The following is a 19,844-nucleotide window of genomic DNA, read 5'->3' as shown; positions in this document are numbered from 1 at the left end:
GCCCTCTCCCAAACCCAATGCCAGAACAGTTCTTTAACTAGGCTACGATTCCCATGATACAGCCCAGTGTACAGTTGCTACCAGCACTCATGAAAGCAGCAAACAATGTGTAATTTGTGATATCTACGTCCGTGTAAAAGGGGAACGGTATCTGACATGGTCTTATTCATCTTCTTTAGCTACCTGTGTAGGTGCAGTTACGCAGTGTGGTGTTTCCCGAGCCCGCCAGCCTTACAATAGCACATATATGCAGATGCCAACACATGAGAGGTGACGTCTTACCCCATCTGTCCGGCCTCCACTGTTGTCCTGGCACGAGATCTTGATGAGCTCGCTTGCCCTGCAGCCCTCGCCATCCTTATAGGCGGCCTGGATGTTCTCCAGCGTAGGTGACTGGCACAGGGGGGTGCTGCCCAAAATGGACTGTTTGACTCCCATGTCGGCAGCGCCTATGCAGAGACATAGTCAGAGGATAAAACCCCCCCCCGAAAAACAAAATCGAATACCTCGAGCAGAGAGGAGCCTTTATCCTCCACTAACACACTAACAGTAAGCTGCACTGGGAAACAGCCCAACACCAAGAGAACTGCTGAAATCAGGTCAGGCTCATAAAGAATTCACACGTCTCTCCCCCTGGACAAGCGTGTGCCGCGAGATGCTCGTTTGGGATAAACACGGACTGCATGCTCACCCCTGTATCCAAAACCTCAGCCCACACTGGCAGGGTTACAGTAGGGCTGTAATGCTTACTGCTCAAAGTGTAAGCAGATACAATTCTGCTGCAGTGACTTATAATGAAGAAAACACAGTGCCGCACACGGTAATGCTGCCATCAGTGCTGTCTTCAGAGCGGGAGCCAGATGAGAAGGTGGGAGGAGTGCACACACTGAGCACAGAATACCGCACACGCACTGCACACACTAAACATACAGATACACACACACACACACACACATACACAGACATACACGCACACACACACACAGACATACACATACACACGCACTGCACACACTAAACATACAGATACACACACACACATACACAGACATACACACACACACACACACACAGACATACATGCGCACACACAGACAGACATACACGCGCACACACACACAGACATACACATACACACGCACTGCACACACTAAACATACAGATACACACACACACAGACATACACGCACACACACACACATAGACATACACATACACACGCACTGCACACACTTAACATACAGATACACACACGCGCACACACACACACCACACACACATGCACACACACACGTACACGTGCACACACACACACACACACACACACACAGATGCTGCTGTTGGTACTGCTTAGGATGGACAGAACAGAACAGAACAGGGATTCATTCCCATTGCTGGAGCTGTCCTCCACAGATGTGGAGATCTGCAAACAAATGAAGCTACAGTTATCCAATATTATGATGACTAGAGGATCCATTTACCAACTAATAATATTGCCAATCCACTATCACTACCCCACCATAGATAACCATGGGTTTTTCACGATTGCTGATGGGTTAGCATAATTAAACTATGTGTAGATCAAGGCACACATCCTAAGGGCTTAAACAAATACTCTGTGGGTGGAATGTTCAGAAAGTCATATGTTGGTGATGCTTTTCTGTGATACAGTGAGATTTCTAAATGTGTAGGTGAGGAGAATGTTGTGTCAGCAAAAATCAATAGTAATAACCCTCCACAGAAACAACTTTTTAATAAATCAAAAATAAAATACCAACGTATGATAAAATGACAGTGGTGAGTGCTACTTTAACTGATGCTTTAAGAATGGTGCGAAGAACAACACCACTAACACTCCATCCAGAGCTCATTCAAATCTCTGATGATATGCTAAGCTACTGATTGGGGTCAAAGGTGGGATTTTACAGCAACTTTCTGTGAACAAAAGTAAGACTATTTGTGGCTATTGCCCCATTATTTGGTCGGTTTGTCCTCCCTGCTTCTCTCTCCTTCATATCAGTGGCTGAAACTCATCTAATTTCACTGACCCCTTAACGATTTCTCTTTGAATACGCACACTGACTTTCTGAGCTCCATTTGAAGCATGTCTGCTATAGATCTGAGGATACAGGGATTGTGGGTAAAAGGCCGTATTCCTGATGCCCACTGCTTTAATATGATGGTTCATATGAATAATTAAGCAGCCCAGTTGGACAAGCTATCCGAGAAAGCCTAGGGGAGAGTAACCATTAGACTGGCTGGGCTTGCATTAATACAGTCTGTTCCCTGTGGTATTCAGACGAGCACCAGTCCAGGCAGCCTGAAGGACAACCTGAGGCCCAAAGGAAGGACTCAGCGATCCTGACATAGTGAATCCGGAGCCTCCTCTCCATCTCCTCATTTAAGTGGGGAATCTACATACAGAAACAGTGGATTACGCCACTAGAGCTGATCACACTACAAGAACAAATACTTGCCTTCTCAAGAGCCACACTGCTAACACACTGTGAGATCAATTTACTGTCCTTTTTTTCTCCCATGAAGAACTGTTTCTTCAGACCCTTTCACTAATTCTGCTGGAGCTAAATTCTTGTTGAGCTAACTCAGAGTGGTCCATAAGGCAATTTTACCTGTGTAATAACCTGTCACACAAAGCATTATATTACATTTAAAAACACTGAGTCCTAAACAGCACAGCAGACTGCCTTAAACCTGTTCAGGCTCACTTTAATCTTACAAGCACTGTTCAACTTAACATCAATTGCTCATACTTAAAGTAAAGATTAAAGGAGCTAAAATCCCATTAGACATCCAGGCAGTCACTGAGAGATTAATGTCCCATGGCAGTAGCGTCATGAATGAAGCTGTAATGAGATTGTTGATCTTAAGTAGGTGATTCCGTCAATGGTGTCTTCAGGAGCACACAGCCCACCCTGGTTCAATAACAACATTATCACAGCTATGTGCTCTGAAGTTTGAAGGAAATTCAAGCTATCAAATACAACGAAATAAAATTGCTCTTATAATACAATGATAAATGTAATACAGTGCCTGAATGTTCAGAGAAGCACAAGCAAAAACAATACTTCAGCATAGGATAGAGTGACATTCACTCTTATCAGGAAGTGTGTTTTGACAAAGATAAGTACTGTTTTTTGAAATATTCATTTCCAGTCTGTGATAATCAGCGTCTGCTGTTTTCAGTCACCCTATCTCACTCCTGGGGAATCAATGTTCTTGAATTTTCAGTCTCAGGTTCTTGAAAAAGAGTAGTAGTTTAACATCATTCACAACATTAGTTTGAACTAAGGAGCTGTCAATTGCATTTTATGTGTGATTTAATCAACTCAGTCAAAGGGCAGCCACACAAAACCTTCATTTACTTGAGTCTTTGAGAAAGAACAGTCTTTTGAAGACAAAACCACAGCTGAAGGTTTTAATGTGGAAAGCATGCTTAAGCAGATTACCGAATAATCTGTGACTGTGCTATTCCGATTATTAATGGTCACAGGTATTTGCATACAGAACATATCATATCAAGATGACAGCTATGACATGCTTTGTGTGAGAAATGACATGGGGAAGAAGGATGCGTGACCTCAACACAAACAAACATCAGACATTATGTATGACACAGGTTTACCTTAAAAGTGCTCATTTCATTGTTACAAAATGTTATATCATGTTTGGGTTTTTTTGGGAGGGAGGTCTTAAACTTTACTTCTGAGGCAAATATAGTGTAAATGGAGCCTAGTGTAACACACTCTGAGATATTCTTAAACAACCTGTTAAAAAATCAAGACTGTTGTACGCCTACTTTTAAAAACACACTAATAAACAGTGGCAAAAAAAATATAGATTCTATTTCACAAAGTTGAGAGTACTTACACTTATATCAACCATAATGTGTTACTTTTCAGCAATAGACCTGGACAGAAGCATGCTATTTTATTTTTTTTGTTTTTGTTTTTTGTTTGTTTGTGTCTTATTTAATCCTCTTCTAATACAATCCTTCATAAATGAAACCCCATTTATCTAAGCTAAGCCCAGCACATCAGGGGTGAACAAGATCAAAACTGCATCATCAAAACAAATTCTGACTATGATACTGTCAACCAAAGACAATCTACAGTATAAACATGTGCAGTGTAAGCATCAAGCATACCTTATCATAATGTCAAAGCAAATCCAATCATCATCTCCCCTCTACGCAAGACACAAAGAAGCCCTCCTCCAGTCCACGTGCTTGGCCGTGACTCTAAAATCTCCAATCTTTGCTATCACAACCAAAGTTTCGACTCCAAATCCCGCTTTCTCTGTCTCTCCGTGGTGGAGGTGAGATTGTAGGTGATGTTTGTATGTTTTGAAGACCGTCTCTCCTTCTCCCTGTCCTTAATGGCAAGGTTAGCATTTACACCCCCCACACCCATTACCCGTTGAAACCCAACCCTCTCTGGCTGGCTCCCAGAAAGCCGGTCTGGGGAGGGGGAGACACAGTCCTGCCTTGACTGACTTCAGCCTTAGCTCCCTGGCACTGCCTCTGCAGATGGCTTAAGCATCGCTCAACTAGATTAGCACACTGGCCCTCTTTATACAGTATGTAGGGCTGTCACCAGCTCACTACTGCGCACGCTCACACACACACGCAGCTTCATGGTGGATATGTGAGGAGAATACACGACAGAGAGAGGGCCTATATTTCACCATAATTGTCTCAGGAGAGCCATTGCTTCCAGACACAGGCCTGCGCGCACACACACACACACACACACACACACACAGAGCAGCCTTACTGCTGTGAGTCACAGTTTTTTTGGTGAATGCTGTTGCTGACACAGCAGAGGTAGTGCCATCTACTGTGCTAGGGTGTTTTCTGCTTTATGGTTGACAGCTTTGTCTTATGACTGTTTCTTATTACCTGACCTCTTGTCATACAATCAAAATACAGTCCTATTATTCCTTTGTAACTTTCTCACAGGGTTCCCGCCAATGCTGTTATCTAAGAAGGTGCGGTAATGTAACAGAAGATAAACGACATGGAAGGGTAAATAAGATAAGAAGGGTTACCTGCTTCACTGCACAATGAGAGACGTTCATACTTCACTTAGTATTCAAATGTTTACTGTGAGTGAATGATTTTCTCTCCGACACAAAATACAATGATGTCTTTTGTGATCATTTGCACAGCATGTCATTGTCTTAAAAAAAAGATTTAACAAGCCATCTAATTTATTAGGATGTTATAAATAACTTATTAAGACTTATGATAGCCAGTCGGGTTTTCAGGGCTCTCAAGGTTTCTTTACAAGAATGACTTCGATGCTTTTTCGATTTTTATCTCTTGCAATTGTGAATTATACCCTGGCTATTCTGATCAGAGCATTTTTATCTATAGAGCAGAGGTGAAAGGGAAATGAAGTACAGTTCTATTAACACCTCTTTAAAGCGGTACCCGCTGTTTCAGTTCTTGCTTCTATATTTAACTTACAGACATTCTGCTTCCTTAAACCATAACTAAGACACAGATGTTCTCTTGATTTCAGTTTGTAGTTGTCAATGGAAACCAAAGATCTCCAACTATAGTTAACCTTTCTGTTATTTACCATGCTCTCTCTTTCTCTGCAAAAGACTACAATCACATGCTGTTACACATAGCTTTGAATGACACAGTAATTTCCATGCTGACTGTAGCAATGCTCTGAATGACCCGCAGTAGCTCTCGGTATGCTATCAGCTGCAAAATGCCAGGTGGGCAAGCCGCTACTGTGGAGCAAATTTCAAAATGCATTTCAATCAGGGCTTAATTTATTTGAGATGATTTTACATTGGCATGGAAATGAAAATCTTGGCTCCCGGAACTTTTTAGTCATTTGCAGTGCCTCGGCAAAGGAGAGAGGAATACTCATATCGAGGCCTGAAATAAAATAACTAAATAAATAAGGAAATATGAAAATTAACTTTTCTAAAACTGTTCTTCTACCTCCTTTGTAACTTAAATAATCTGTTGTCGTTGAATTATTATTTTCTCATGCCTGCTTTTCTAGCACAGAAAGCCAACAACAGTTACTCTCAGGATGGTTCTTAAGCATATTTAACAGAGACTAAATTTTTCCTGATAAATTAAAATGTAGACCTATGGCTGAAGTAGCAGGAAAAGATCCCACTTACCATCATGCTCCCCCATACTGTTGGCAATCTCTTCAGTATCTTCAGTAATTCCGACACTCCAATACGACATATCTCTGCTCCAAATGAGATTCAGTCAGTCCTCATATCTACAGTATGCTACATCTGTCCAGGCATGCAGGTAGAGAAGTCTCCCGCTCTGCAATAAGAGAAACAGGTTGTAGTTTAAACTACAGTACTGGCAAAAGACCAAGTGAAAGTATGGCTGTGGAAGACATGGCTGGCCCATTGTTTTTACCAAGAGCAAAAGGAAGTCTAATCTTGTCAATCCCAAAATAGATTGTACATTTTTATTCAAATCAGGGAGACTCTGCACAACCATACTTCACCTTTTATATAAAGCTTAACGTGGGAAGTGTCCATATTCAGGCAAAGGCAGGACAGAGTCATCAAAACCGCCTATAATCCTCCGTATCTCTACAGAGACCAGGTTAAATGGTTTGGTTGAATGACTGACTTGGAGAAATTTTATTTGCCTCTAATGCGTCGTCAGCGTGGTAGTGTTCATGGCTTGCGCATTACATTATCTACAGACCACTCCGAGAGACGGAGCGCCCTGTTGTCGCCTCCACACGACTGGAGAAGTTACGTTATGACTCACTTTTCCTTGGCCTTGAACACTGAAGTCATTAGCCACTATGTGACAAACAAAACAGGCTTTATTTTGCTGGCTAGTGACGTGAAAACGTTGAATTTTAATGTGCTAACAATCACCACACACTTTCTGTCCTGTAATGTCATCATAGGAATTCACTCTATTAAATCAAGTGTCGACCACCATATGCCAACAACTGACAACAAAAAAGTGCCGTTATGGAAGAACTGCAACTAAAGAAGCCGACTTTCACAAGAACCCGCAATAAACTAATGTCAAGTGCATTCCTGAACTAGATGTTCAAAATGCCGTGTCCTCCTTGTAAAAGTTTTAAACACTGATTTTAAAAAGATGTTTGCTGTGGGACAACAAAGTTTAAAACCAAAATATATCGGATTTTACAGGAAAATCACATGCAATCCCACAAACAATTATCTGTACTGATCAATGACAGTTCTCAGTGTGGTAAACAAGTCTTCATGTCGTTATCAGTAGACTTGTAGGATGTAAACTGCCCTCAGCATGTGGAACAAATGCGTCTTACAAACGCGTGCGTATGCAGAGGAATAATCAAAGGTCTTACTTACTGCATCCTTTAGGTTTAAATAATTTGACAGAAGATCTGCAGTTGCTTACTGTCAAAGTTCACTTTATGATCGCATAAGCTCATCTCGGTTCGAATGCGATGACAAGACTGTGGCAATTCAGCCTTGGTACAGATTTGAGGAGAATACTTCCTGGTCTGTAGACGCAGGACTCTCCCTGGTTTTTAGAATACAGCACGAAGCCAGACCTCTTTCAACCGGATGTGGGAGTTCGGTGAAAATGATCTATTACAGCAATAGCTATTTCCAACGCGTTTAAATTATGTTTTTAAAAAAATGAAATTAATTTCAATTCATTCCTGGGAGTTCCTTTCTATCACACTAATTAAAATCTAAATTTTAATGGGAGCAGGAGTTTCTCTTACTTAGGATGGCATTATGTGACTAAGAATATTACTTTATTTTCTTGTTATTTTTATGACGTGGCTGCCTACAGTAATTGAAATATTAAAGTGCCACTAAGGCTGGTTTTCCAGAGAAGGATACTAAACGCGATCTACCTGTTATTTCAAAACCGGACATAGGGGGCAATAGAGTCAATGGAATCTCCTGCCTGTCCCCTTCATGGAGATCTTTACGTGAGTTAACCTTAATAAATGAGTTGAGTCAGACGGTTGTTTTTTGAGTTTATGGATAACCAGTGACCAGACCGGTTGTACTGATTGCTTCTGCTTGGGTTTAATAGTTTTAAGCGATGCGAACGCGTAATCAGAGCCAGTGAATGTTAATGAACACACACTTTTGAATTCACTCCAGAGGCCAGGAATCACACTGAGTCCCATTTTTACAAGGATTTTATTTGAGTTTAGTTTGTTTAAGTTTAGAAGCTTATAAAAAGCTGAGGTCTATTTTAATATTCATAACATTTGTAGCATGCTACTGTACTATATTATAGCATAATTTGCATGTATGTTATAATAAAAGATCATAAAAATCTCCTCTCTTTTTATCAAATACAAAAAACAAAAACAAAAACAAAAACAAAAAAAAACATTAAAGTAAATCACCAAACTATCCCATTTTTCACCTATCACTATAATATTTCAGCATGTCATCTTCATATGGCTGTGTTGTTCGCATGTACCATTATATTCTCAATCAAAACATGTCTAGTCAATGTGAACATATTTGATAATCAGATTCACACAATCACTCAAATAAAGCTTTAAAATGATGAGAAAATGTTGAGCTGTATAGGCCAAGATAGTAAGAGTTTCTTGAAAGAGATCAGACCGCAGAAGTTGTACCCAGTAGTCAAAAATGCAAGCACACCAGTTGTCAACACATCTTCACCTAATACAATATAAGACATACAGCTTCAGAAATAAAAGTTTAGAATAACGGTAAATTCTTGCTTGTGTTCATTACATAAATATAGGATAACGACAGGGGATTAATGTTCTTTAACTAAGAAAAAGAAGACACCCAAATTAAATAAACACAATATAAAAGGACTTACGTTTATATCTGTACATAACATCTACACAGATAAGCAGAGAGACAGAGTTTATATAGTCAAAGGATGTTGTAGAGAGAGTCCATAGGAAGCCACAGTTCCTTAGGTCATAGAGAGAAGCTTGTCTTGATTGATGGGTACTGTGGTGTGTCAGAAGGATTTTTGCGGGGTGTCACTGGGCAGTGCTGACTTCAGGGCAGACTGTAACTCACTGCTGCTCTGTGAGTTTAATGGTAACAGCTTTCACCTCAGAATATTCTGCCAGCGCGTATTCACCACTGCAAATATTGAAAGATCACTTAAGGACAGGAATGACCAAAATACTCATGTTTGCAAAAAGAAGACCCCTCCCATGCCCCCCTCCGAATAGGAGGAAAAAAACTTGAGACTACTTCTGTATTTATTTATTTTTTCAAAATAATTAATGGATTCATTTACTTTGCTGTGTTTTATTTTACAATGAATTTGAGGAGAGGACATAACAATTATTGTAGATTCTAAGAAGAGTAAGGCAAGAAGCAAAGATTTTAAAGCCTGGGTCACTTTCACAGTATATATGCCACTACAGGATCCCTTTAAACCTCAGGCATGATCAGAAAGGTCTCTTAAAGTAGATGAGTCATACTCACAGCTCTCGTCCATTCCCTGACATCTTGTAGCCTCCAAATGGAGCTTGTGCATGCAGGGCATTATAGCAATTTACCCTGAGCAAAAAAGAGAAGAAAATACTAAAATACTGAGGGAAAAAACAAACTTAAAAATAGATCAAATACAAATTCTTTCATACTGTTCAGGTTTTAAATATCATGAAAATTCGTAGTGTAACACTCAAGCAGTGCTGATTCTTGGGTGACGAAATTATGCTAAAGGAGACACGGAGGTGACAGATCTGAAATAATGAATGTTTGTCTATAATTACATAATAACACACAAAATGAAGTTCAGGCTGATCTTGTAAATGCCATGATCATATAACAGAAAGTGATATCAATTTAATGGCTGATTCTTGTGAGAGTACCATACATACTTGACTACTAAAATTTAATTGAACCCCCCGATGGAAATTTTTATTTGAAATGTCTTTAATTTACTCTGTTTACATAGTTCAATTTGGAACTACTATAAGAACCCATCTCAAATATCAAAGGTCTGAGATATACGTAGGCCATACAGTTCACATGTTAGCTTGTTTCTCACCAGACAGTGCCAGCCTCCAGAGCATCAGACATAGTGAGAGCACGGCTGACGCTGCGTGTGAAAACAGCAGCTGTGAGACCATACTGTGTGCCGTTGGCTCTGTCAATCACTTCCTCCACGCTCTTAAACTTCATTATGCACAGAACCGGTCCAAAAATCTGCAAAATACATCCCCCAACAAAACAAAAAAAAGCAACGGCAGTGTTCTCAGAGATCATATTCTCAGACAAAGGTTACAGATTAAGATTGAGATTAAGGTTGGAGATGTACTAAACTGTCCAGTATCTAATGCTACTTTGGATTTCAGGGTATGTAAAAACATTATGACAGACTGTCTGTTGCCACTTTGGAATATGTACGTACTTAATAACTTCTTATGATTACCAGAAGATGGCAACCTCACCACTTACAATAATTTATGCACCGGTTCAGCAGGTGCTCCCATTTGACATCGCTGAAACTCTGATTATTGATTGTGCTAACTGTGACACACAGGGAAAGGTATTGATTATAGGGTTTGCATTACCTCTTCCTTGGCAATGCGCATGTGATCTTGAACCTCTGAGAAGACAGTAGGCTGAATGAACAGACCCTTTTCTTTCACAGCACTGCCTCCACATTCCAGCTTGGCCCCCTCTCTCTTCCCACTCTCTACCAGCTCCAGAATCTTCTCAAACTGCTGCTGGTCAATCTAGCCATACAAAAAAATCCCAAGGAAATAAAGTAGGCATACTTTCAAATCCACAAACACTTTATAACGTTAGTAATCGGCCCTTTTTCTTTTCTTATTACTGTGTGTCTGAACAGACAGGGACTATCATGCTTCTTTCATTTTTGAAATGCAACTTCTCATTTAAGAAACCTGGCCTGCCTATTCTAACCACAGACAGCTAATGTGGTTTCCACCCCCTACGTTGTGTACGACCGTTTTAGCGTATAGCTCGGTTTATGGTTGTGTATCACGTGATATGATTTACCTGTGCTCCGTGTGATGTGCGTGGGTCCATCGGGTCTCCGATCACTATTTTCTTGGTGCTTTCCACGCTAAGCCGCACAAATTCATCATAGATTGGCTCCTCCACAAACACGCGGGATGCGGCAGTGCAGCACTGACCCTGGTTAAAGAATGCTCCTTTCTGAACCTCCTCCACTGCCAACTGCACTGTGCACATGCACACACACAGACAGACACACACGCATACGCACACACACACACAGATCAGTGCTAAGTCTGTAAAATGTGTTAACAAATATTTTCCCCGTCATCATTTCTTCTGCATTTCTTCTTCTTCTTTTTTTTTTGTTTTGTTTACTCAATCCTCCTATCCTTTTTACGAGTATTATATATCAATTACACCCTATTACAGCAATGCACTGTCCCTAATGCCCTTTGATTAAGTGTTGCACTGTTTAAACATCTGTCAAAACTTGTGCCGTGCGTAATATGTTGTACGAAAGAGTAACAGTTTTCATTGTGATGGATAGTGAAGGCATTCACAAGTTAATTAGAGAAGATGTACGAGGGCACGGCATTCCTTATAGAGTACCGATCCGCTCTGCTGAGCGGCCTTGTTGGAGTCTCACTAAAGGGGTAAAAAGCTTATGACTCACGGTCTGCATCTGCAAACACAATGCAGGGGTTCTTCCCTCCCAGCTCCAGAGTCACTCTTTTCAGGTTGCTCTTGGCCGCAGCTTCTTTGATCAACTGTCCAACCTCCAGACAAAAGAGCAGGCAGGGGCGGAAATTAAGGCATATGTCAACAGCAATTCACCATACTACCTTTTCATTTTACATTCTGCGTTTGTGTACACAGGGCTACCATCTGGACAACACATATTACTGCAATAAATATGCGCTTAATAAAAAGCACATAATTCATAGTCTTTTTTTTCTTTGAAAGGTTTTCTTTAGCATAAAATGCCAGCGTAACTTTATAAAATGTAAGGCAAATCTCTGTATCTTGGGATTTATTCGTTTATTTACGTCTTATATTTGAGTTTCTATATGACCAAACGCATAAATAAAAGCACAAAAGCCTTACTTCTGTAGAACCAGTGAATGCCACTTTGTCAATGCCCATGTGGCTGGCTATGGCTGCTCCTGCTGTGGGCCCAAAACCAGGTAAGATATTCACGACTCCAGGTGGAAAGCCAGCCTACGCGAAACAGAAGCCAAAATATGATCTACCCAGAGGATTGGAAAGTTTAGATAACTATTGTTCATTCTAAGAGGAGAGAAACTGGTTAAACAACCAAAGTAACAGAGGAGGCCAAAAGTAAATGGACCATTGAAGTACGAATGGCACTAAATAGTAAAAAAGAAAAAAAAAAAAATTCCAAAGACTGTTAAACCCACAACATACATCTAGCAACTCATGCTGTAACATGAGTAAACCAAACATAACTATTCATAATCTAGGTTAGCTGACACAATATCTCTTTTTTTATTAATCAACTGACAAATGCAAAAGAGGGGATTTTTGTCTCTAAACTTGTAAACTCTTCTCATTCAAGAGTGAATTTTCCCATTATGCGAACAGTCACCATCCAGTCCTTTAAAGATATATGCTTTACCAGATTCACATGTGGCATATACATGTTTTCTGAGTTTTAGAGAAATGATCAAACAGCATTTACCTCCTTGACGAGCGCTCCAACATACAGGGCTGTTAGAGGAGTCTGCTCAGCTGGTTTAATGACCACTGTGTTCCCACAGCACAAAGCTGGTGCTATCTTCCACATGAACATTAGCAAAGGGAAGTTCCACTATAGAAACAGAGAGGAGAGTGTAAGACAGGTACAGACATGTATGCATCCATATGCCAAGCTTAGTTCCTCAATGGTTCCAGCTTGTTTAAACATAAAACTCTACGACTGGACTTATTGACCACACTAAGAACAGGCTTGTAAAGAGCCACAGTAAGACAAGTTGAATCAAAAACAAAGCAAATCTAAAACTAAACAAAAAAAAAAACCCCTCAAAGTCAGTATCATGTTTGAATTTGTGGTTGGGTGATAAAATACTATGGTATATGACGAGGAACATTTCAGAATTAATAAACATTAAACAAACATTTAGATTATAGACGATTCATTTTTCCTGATGAGCAAAAAACAGTCCCAAAAAAAAAAAAAAAACCCCAGCAAAAAAAAAAAAAAAACCCTTCAAATATACCTCAAGTTCAAACATTCTGAAGCTTTATGTCAATGTAGTGATGGCAGTTCTAGATTTTCTGGATCATTCTTGTGTTCTAAAAAGAGCGTGTTCTTGTTTTTTCATTTCATGGTAAGTCATACTCTTTGTGTGCCAGTGGTGCTTTCAGTAATTGCAGTCTGTCCAGCAGTATGAATTACATTTTTATGATATAATCTCTTTTGTCTAACAACAGTTTTGTTATTTTGTTGCCAGAGCAACATTAGAAGATACAAGTTCTGTTTTCATAGATAAGCTTGAATGGCACTGTTTTTACTCCAACTGCACAAAATATGTTCCTTCCTCTTTACAACTGTAGAAGGTAACATTATATGAACCTTACATAACCCCACCCAAAATGAATTCTTAAGAACCTCTTCAATGATCATGATTACGTTTAATAGTTATTTTAAAAAAACAAAAAAATATTTTCTGCGTGAAGATATAGTCATCATCAAAAAACCTCCCAAATCCAATTACAAAAGTTGTGTACTTGGTTGGGATCAAAGGCAGGGATGCATGACTAAACAGATTCAAGATTAAGATTGAGTTACAAGCCAAGATTGGTTTTCGTTTCACTGTTTCTATGAATCTGACCGTCATGATTCACAGATTCACGGAACGCATGAGGGAAAAGACATCAATAAAGCTGTGAATACACCACGGTGAAATGGTCTGAATAAATAAGGACATACCGTCCTTCATCACCAACAATTGTGCTAAATGTGAATTTTGGGTTAGCGGTCTAGACCAGGTCAGGTTACAGAAAGTAAATCTTATCTTCTATATTCGTGCATGCCACTCTCCATCACAAATTCATGTGTGCAAAGCAAACCTATACCCACCTGTGAGTCGCTGAGGATTTTGCATACACTACAATGACATCATCATGACGGAACAATATCTATCCTGTAAGGACCATTACGATCAGGATATGCCTCTTAAATTTGCTTAATTGAAAATTCAGCTTTACATATAATTTCCGTTTTCCTGTATTGTGAACAGATACGATCTTGGCTGTCCGCACCGTGCCAAAAAAGTGATATGAAGAAACCCACAACAGTGGAGAACAGAGAGTCCTTTATACTCACTGGAATTATTGCTCCACACACTCCAATGGGTTCATGTTTAGTCAAACACATGAAATTATCATCTATTAGAGGAAAAACAAAAACATTAGAAACAAAGAACCGAAGAATTTAAGAGTCCATTTTTTGCAGTTTACTCACTTGGAGCTAATCTTTGAATCATAACCTTTGTTTATTTAACAAGCTCGCGTATGTGCTACATATAATCAGAGATTCGATGTAAAAAAAAAAAAAAAGAAAAGAAAAAAAAAAGCTTTTTTTTGAAAGGTCCACAGAAAGTTCTGTTCAGTGTATATGTATTAAAGTTTTCTCCCGGAGACTTGCTGAAACGGGAGAGGGATGAGGTGTGAGAAGTTTGGGCAGCGTTTCAAACACTCTGCTTATCTCCTCTTGGCTCTGATGCACACCTTTGTTCACTGTCAGTGGTCTCCTTCTCTGTTCTACTAGCTCCCAGGAGTCAGATATCCAGCCAGAGGTAATGTAAGGTAGCCATGTGGTTTTATCCTACTGTACTTGTACCTCTGCTTTGGTGAACATCACCGAGATTTAATGATAGCCTATCCCACTTCCTTGTTTGCCAAATGCTCAGATAACCACTTTAAAACATGAAAGATGTAATAGACTCCTTTTGTTTATGAGTTATTTTACTTTGTCAGGAGACATTCTGTGAGGGGTACACAGTGTGTCCCATGGGGATTCAGTCTAATTAACTAGACTAAAATCCTTTTTTTCGTTTGTTTAATCATATAATGACACTGAAAAGTAAAGTGTTTTATACATTCATCAGGCATCTCTGAGATCACTGAAGTCTTACGTGGAAACTGTGCCTGTTCCGACCATCTTCCCTAAACTGAATTTATGAACGTGTGGGCTCTTCACATACATGCATGTAGCAGTTTTTTCCGTTGTTTTTGGAGAAGTATGACAGCACCACGCCTGCTAATCTGTTTAAGACGGTCTCTAAGGGACCTGACCTTCTCATGTTTCCCATTGCAGCTGTGTGTCAGAGTGATTACAGACTCAGTGACTCCCTCAACACAATACTCATCTCTGACTCGTATCACACAACGGCCCTCTGCCTGATCCCCCATAACTGCTTATCAAAGGTTACATTTTACACAGCTGAGGGTGCGTGACAAAAACTCAGTCAAGCAGTGCATTTTTCGTTGTTTGTTTGTTTTTTTTTTTTTTTTGTCAAAACATTTAGGCGGCCAAATTATTACTGTTGTAAAGACTGAGCGAACAGCTAAATAAATTGTCATTCCCATGTTGCTGAGTTGTGATAGAAGCTGTAAAGTGAGTAGAGAGTAGCTTGCTAAACGTGGGTCCCGTGTGGCCCTGATCCCTGTCTCATCTGCGGCGCTGTCGGTTGCACCTAAGTGATTAGGATCAGAGCCTCTTCCTTTTCTTTTGTGTGTCTAGTCGTTTCGTCTCTTAACGCTTTATTTGAATCTAATCAGGTGGAAAGAGGGAAGCATGTTTTGTCTATTGGATCTCCTGGAGTGGTAAGAACGGTGGTGGAAAGGAAGAATTGGAGGGGGATGAAATAGTACCCAGGGCAGAAGAGGATTCCCTACTCCTCCTCTGTCTCATTAACTGAACCCTTTGATACCAGTGCAGAAAGTAAGGAGACATGTTTTACATGTTTTTAAACAATGCTTTCATATTGCCAAAAAGAGCACTAAAAACTCATAAATATACCAGCTGCGAACGACTGTCCTCATTACTGAAAATATGAATGTCTCTGATGCTTTTTCACTAAAGTGAAACATTTAGCTGTCCAGACACTAAAAGGGAAACTGTAAAACATCTGGGACACTCACCTACTGGCATAGTTTTTCCATGGATCTTATCTGCCCATCCAGCATAGTATCTGAGGGTTTTAATGCAGCCATCCAGATCCACAAAGAAAGACTGCAGGAAGGGCTTGCCAGTGTCCATTGACTCAATCGTCTGAAAATAATAATAAAAAATCCATGGAATATCATTAATGAACAGGTAAAAACAAACAAAAACAAGAACAAAAACATTTTATCATTTATAATATCCTTTGATGTTTAACGCAGGCATCACTGCTAAAACACTTACATGATGGTGATATCTGCACACATAACAATATGTAATACATTAAATGGTTGCTACAAAACAACGATTTTATGTGCATCACAACGCCAAGGACTTGACAAGCTGACACAATTCACGGAACAGAAAAACTACTAATATGAGCAATTATAATAAATTCCATCACTCTCTAAAACAGAACATAATGGGAGAGCAACAATGCTGTCGGGAGTACAGCTGTAATCGCTGGCAAAGCTCTCTGCATGGCAGTCAATGTATTAGTCAATGGACTCAGTCCATCTCACCACTGAGAGATTACATATATTATTTCCAAACGGCATATTAAAACATCATGAGTGCACTTAAGGTAACAGTTTTACTGCAGAGTCATTTTTATTAATCTACATTATCCCATGGCACGCTCAGTAGTAAAACAGCATATACGCTGTAGTTTATCAGGGCTTATGTTCAATGCATGCTTTCCCCCTTCCTTCAGTGTATGTATGATGAACTACATCAAACTACACTGAGACATGAACCGATAGCCAAGTCACAAACAGGCTACTTTCACCTTTGGATCCCAAAATCTGTTTTTTATTTCTATTTCGTTATAGGACATGTCTGCAATTTGAGGTCATTTACAATCCCAAATATTACTTCACAGACATCTGTTATTATTTTATTCACAAATGATCTTCAATGTAATCTGGCAGTTCAGTGGAGTGAAAACTAACTTGAGAAAGGCTTTGATTGAAAAGATTATAATGTTATACAAGGGAACAACAGCCCCCAAAGCTCCAGAGAAGGAGAAGAAAATGACAAAAATGGGGGAGGGCATCGGGTGCGTTGTTCGGTGGAAACAATCATGTTTTGGTGTTTTTTGGCTGTTTATATAATTGTGATTTCATGTAAGACGGTTGTTCAGAACTCTCTGCATCACAGGCACTTTTTTAAAAAGAATTATAGCATCCTGTTGTTTTTACTCCACTGAACGGAAAGACAACAATTTTGTTCATTACTAATTTTTAATCATTGGTTTAAACATGTTGACGAATGTGTGTCTTTTTGAAAGCCTACCACAGTCTGGTCAGTAAAATGTTTCTTATCAGTATGTTCATTAAAATGATCAAACCTGCGAGAAGAGCATGAATTTTAAAATGTGAATTAATCACTTGTATTTCATAATATGCTTTTGTGAATTACCGTCACTCACAACAGAAAACACCTGCATCTGCGTGTGATAGACGCACTCGGACAGGCGTGAAGAGAGCTCAGGAGATTAGCCTACTGTTTACACTCACAGCGAGTAAGCTTCTGTCCCTTTCCAAAAGATCGGCCAGTTTGTGCAGTAATCGCCCACGACTTGACACGTCCATTCGCCGCCACGGGGAGCCCCTCTTACCGGCTGCTTTCGCTGCCTCCACCGCCTTGTCCACATCTGCCTAGCAGATAGACCCCCACAGAGTAAACAATTAAGGCATCTTCATTAGTGATTCGATATTAGCTTCACAACATCCGCTCAAAACATAGTGGCAGTGCCGTGAAAATGGGGTTTTCTTCACAAACATAAATTACTGTAGTGCAACAAGTGAGTCAAGGCAATTCATTTGTCTTTGCCTTTTCTCAACCTAACTTGCGTTAAAGAGTAAGAGTTATTCAAAGCAGTTATGCCTAGTTTTAAAACTAAGCTGGCCCACAAGTGCAGTTAAGGTGATCAAATTGTTGGAGCCTACACAAAGGAACCCATTAAGTAACACGTAGAATTCCATCCAACTCAATGTTTAGTCATTCCGCGCAATAGTCACACAACTTACTTTGTCTGCTTCCTCGACTTCACAGATTTTTACACCTGTTGCAGGGTTAAACGTTGAAAACTTCTTCGCTTTTACCGAGGTATGCCATTCATTGTTGATGAAGATCTGTAAATGAAAATATATAATAGTTGTACGAAGGGTGATGGACAAACATGAGTGTACATTCACATTCAAACTTTGCATCTTGATTAGGCCTATTGATGACGATTCCTACTAAATCAATTAATCACAGTTATCTTTGCCTTATGAGAAGAGTCCACTCTAATGCACATCTTTGTCCAGGAAATAGAAATCAGTGCACAGGGCTTGTAGTTGTAGAACTCTTACCTTCGTATATTTGATCTCCTGCACCTTAACGGGTTGGGGGAGCGGTGGAGCTTCATTTTGAGACATCCCATTTTCTATAGTCCCGTTCTGTGCCATGACGCATCAATCACTTGTCAGAATTATGAGTCTGGTGTACTGCTTGCTGTTGACTGAACATGCTAATGCATCTACAAGCTTTATAAGAACCATTGAAAGTTCCTCCCCCTTTGGTGAAACTCGCTCTCCGCCCATCACAGTAGTGTGGGCATTCGCAGCTGAATTCTGGTGCAAACTGTTATTTTAGATCACTAACACATGATTGCATTAAATATCAAGCAGTAGCTTATTTTCTCCTAAAGATCAGAATAATCCTGCTAAAGCAGTAATGCATCTAATGAACATTAATGTAGTTTTATTTTACCACTTAATAGTCTCCCCTGTGCAGGTGTCCACTTCTAAACGCACACCACAGATGCGCACTTCATCGATCGTGTGGACCCGAGAAGCACGAACAGATACCAGTCATAATCGTGTCTTAAAACTGTTCAGGATACCACCTTGATCAGCCATTTGAAAAAAAATAGTGGAATAGTGTGTTACTCCTTGGAATAGTGTATTACTCTTTCTTTCTTTCTTTCTTTCTTTCTTTCTTTCTTTCTTTCTTTCATTCTTTCTTTGAAATCTTTGCTAAACATCGCCGCCACATTTGACTGAAATAAAACGTTTAGATATTATTGTTCTAGCTAAAATAATGATCATTTTATAAAGCTATTGCTTGCAGAAACTTTTGCAAATTGCGCGAGAAAAGGCATTGAAGATTTCCAAGACATTTAATAGAGACAGACCACATAACATTTCTTTTAAAATATTGCAGATAATATATATATATATATATATATTTTACCACTGCAGGAGCAATGCAAATGTCAGGTACATCACCCTAATCCCCATTCAGACAGATTACCGTATACGCAAATTATTAGTGTATCGAACTGTCAGGCAAAGGAAGTAAGTGTGAAATAATTTTCCAGCACATTATTTATATTGTAACAACGAAGCTTTGATCTGGGTCGGAAGAGGGGATTGGAGGTGACTGCAGTCCGATCATTAGACGGGCCAAGGTGTGATGAGTTCTGATGTTCATCGCTGAAGTTGGTTTTTGCACCTGGGCCTGGTGAAGTTGAATAGAGTTGAACACATGCAAACAAATGCTTTTGTTCGGGGGGACAAAGCCTTTCCCAGCTTTGGGTTCATACTCAAACACTGTTGTCATTGTTTCCTCTCCATTGCTTATTGTCACTCTTCTTGTCAAAGTTTAATTAGGACAACGAGCTTTCGTAGGC

General features: G+C 39.7%; 2 protein-coding genes across 2 annotated transcripts in view; both read right to left on the bottom strand.

Annotated features, from left to right (window-relative positions):
- lrrk1 (leucine-rich repeat kinase 1) overlaps nucleotides 1-6,238 on the bottom strand; it is a 37,859-nt gene extending 31,621 nt beyond the window's left edge. The window contains 2 exon segments of the mRNA XM_030766364.1: nucleotides 283-449; nucleotides 6,169-6,238. Coding sequence (XP_030622224.1) covers nucleotides 283-449; nucleotides 6,169-6,238 — 237 coding nt within the window.
- A 2,812-nt stretch (nucleotides 6,239-9,050) lies between these two features.
- On the bottom strand, nucleotides 9,051-18,618 carry aldh1a3 (aldehyde dehydrogenase 1 family, member A3). The gene is made up of 13 exons (XM_030765101.1): nucleotides 18,523-18,618; nucleotides 18,196-18,300; nucleotides 17,683-17,823; nucleotides 16,144-16,273; nucleotides 14,324-14,385; nucleotides 12,677-12,805; nucleotides 12,082-12,195; nucleotides 11,651-11,753; nucleotides 11,017-11,201; nucleotides 10,566-10,730; nucleotides 10,040-10,197; nucleotides 9,472-9,546; nucleotides 9,051-9,120 (listed from the first exon to the last, which is right to left on the bottom strand). Exons 1-13 carry the CDS (start codon nucleotides 18,616-18,618, stop codon nucleotides 9,051-9,053), a joined length of 1,533 nt encoding a protein of 510 aa, XP_030620961.1.
- Nucleotides 18,619-19,844: the final 1,226 nt, after the last annotated feature.

The sequence above is a fragment of the Chanos chanos genome, chromosome 2, assembly GCF_902362185.1.
Source record: "Chanos chanos chromosome 2, fChaCha1.1, whole genome shotgun sequence".
Classification (NCBI taxonomy): domain Eukaryota; kingdom Metazoa; phylum Chordata; class Actinopteri; order Gonorynchiformes; family Chanidae; genus Chanos; species Chanos chanos.
The sequence above is the reverse complement of the archived record's forward strand: the minus strand, read 5'-3'. Positions and strand labels throughout refer to the sequence as shown.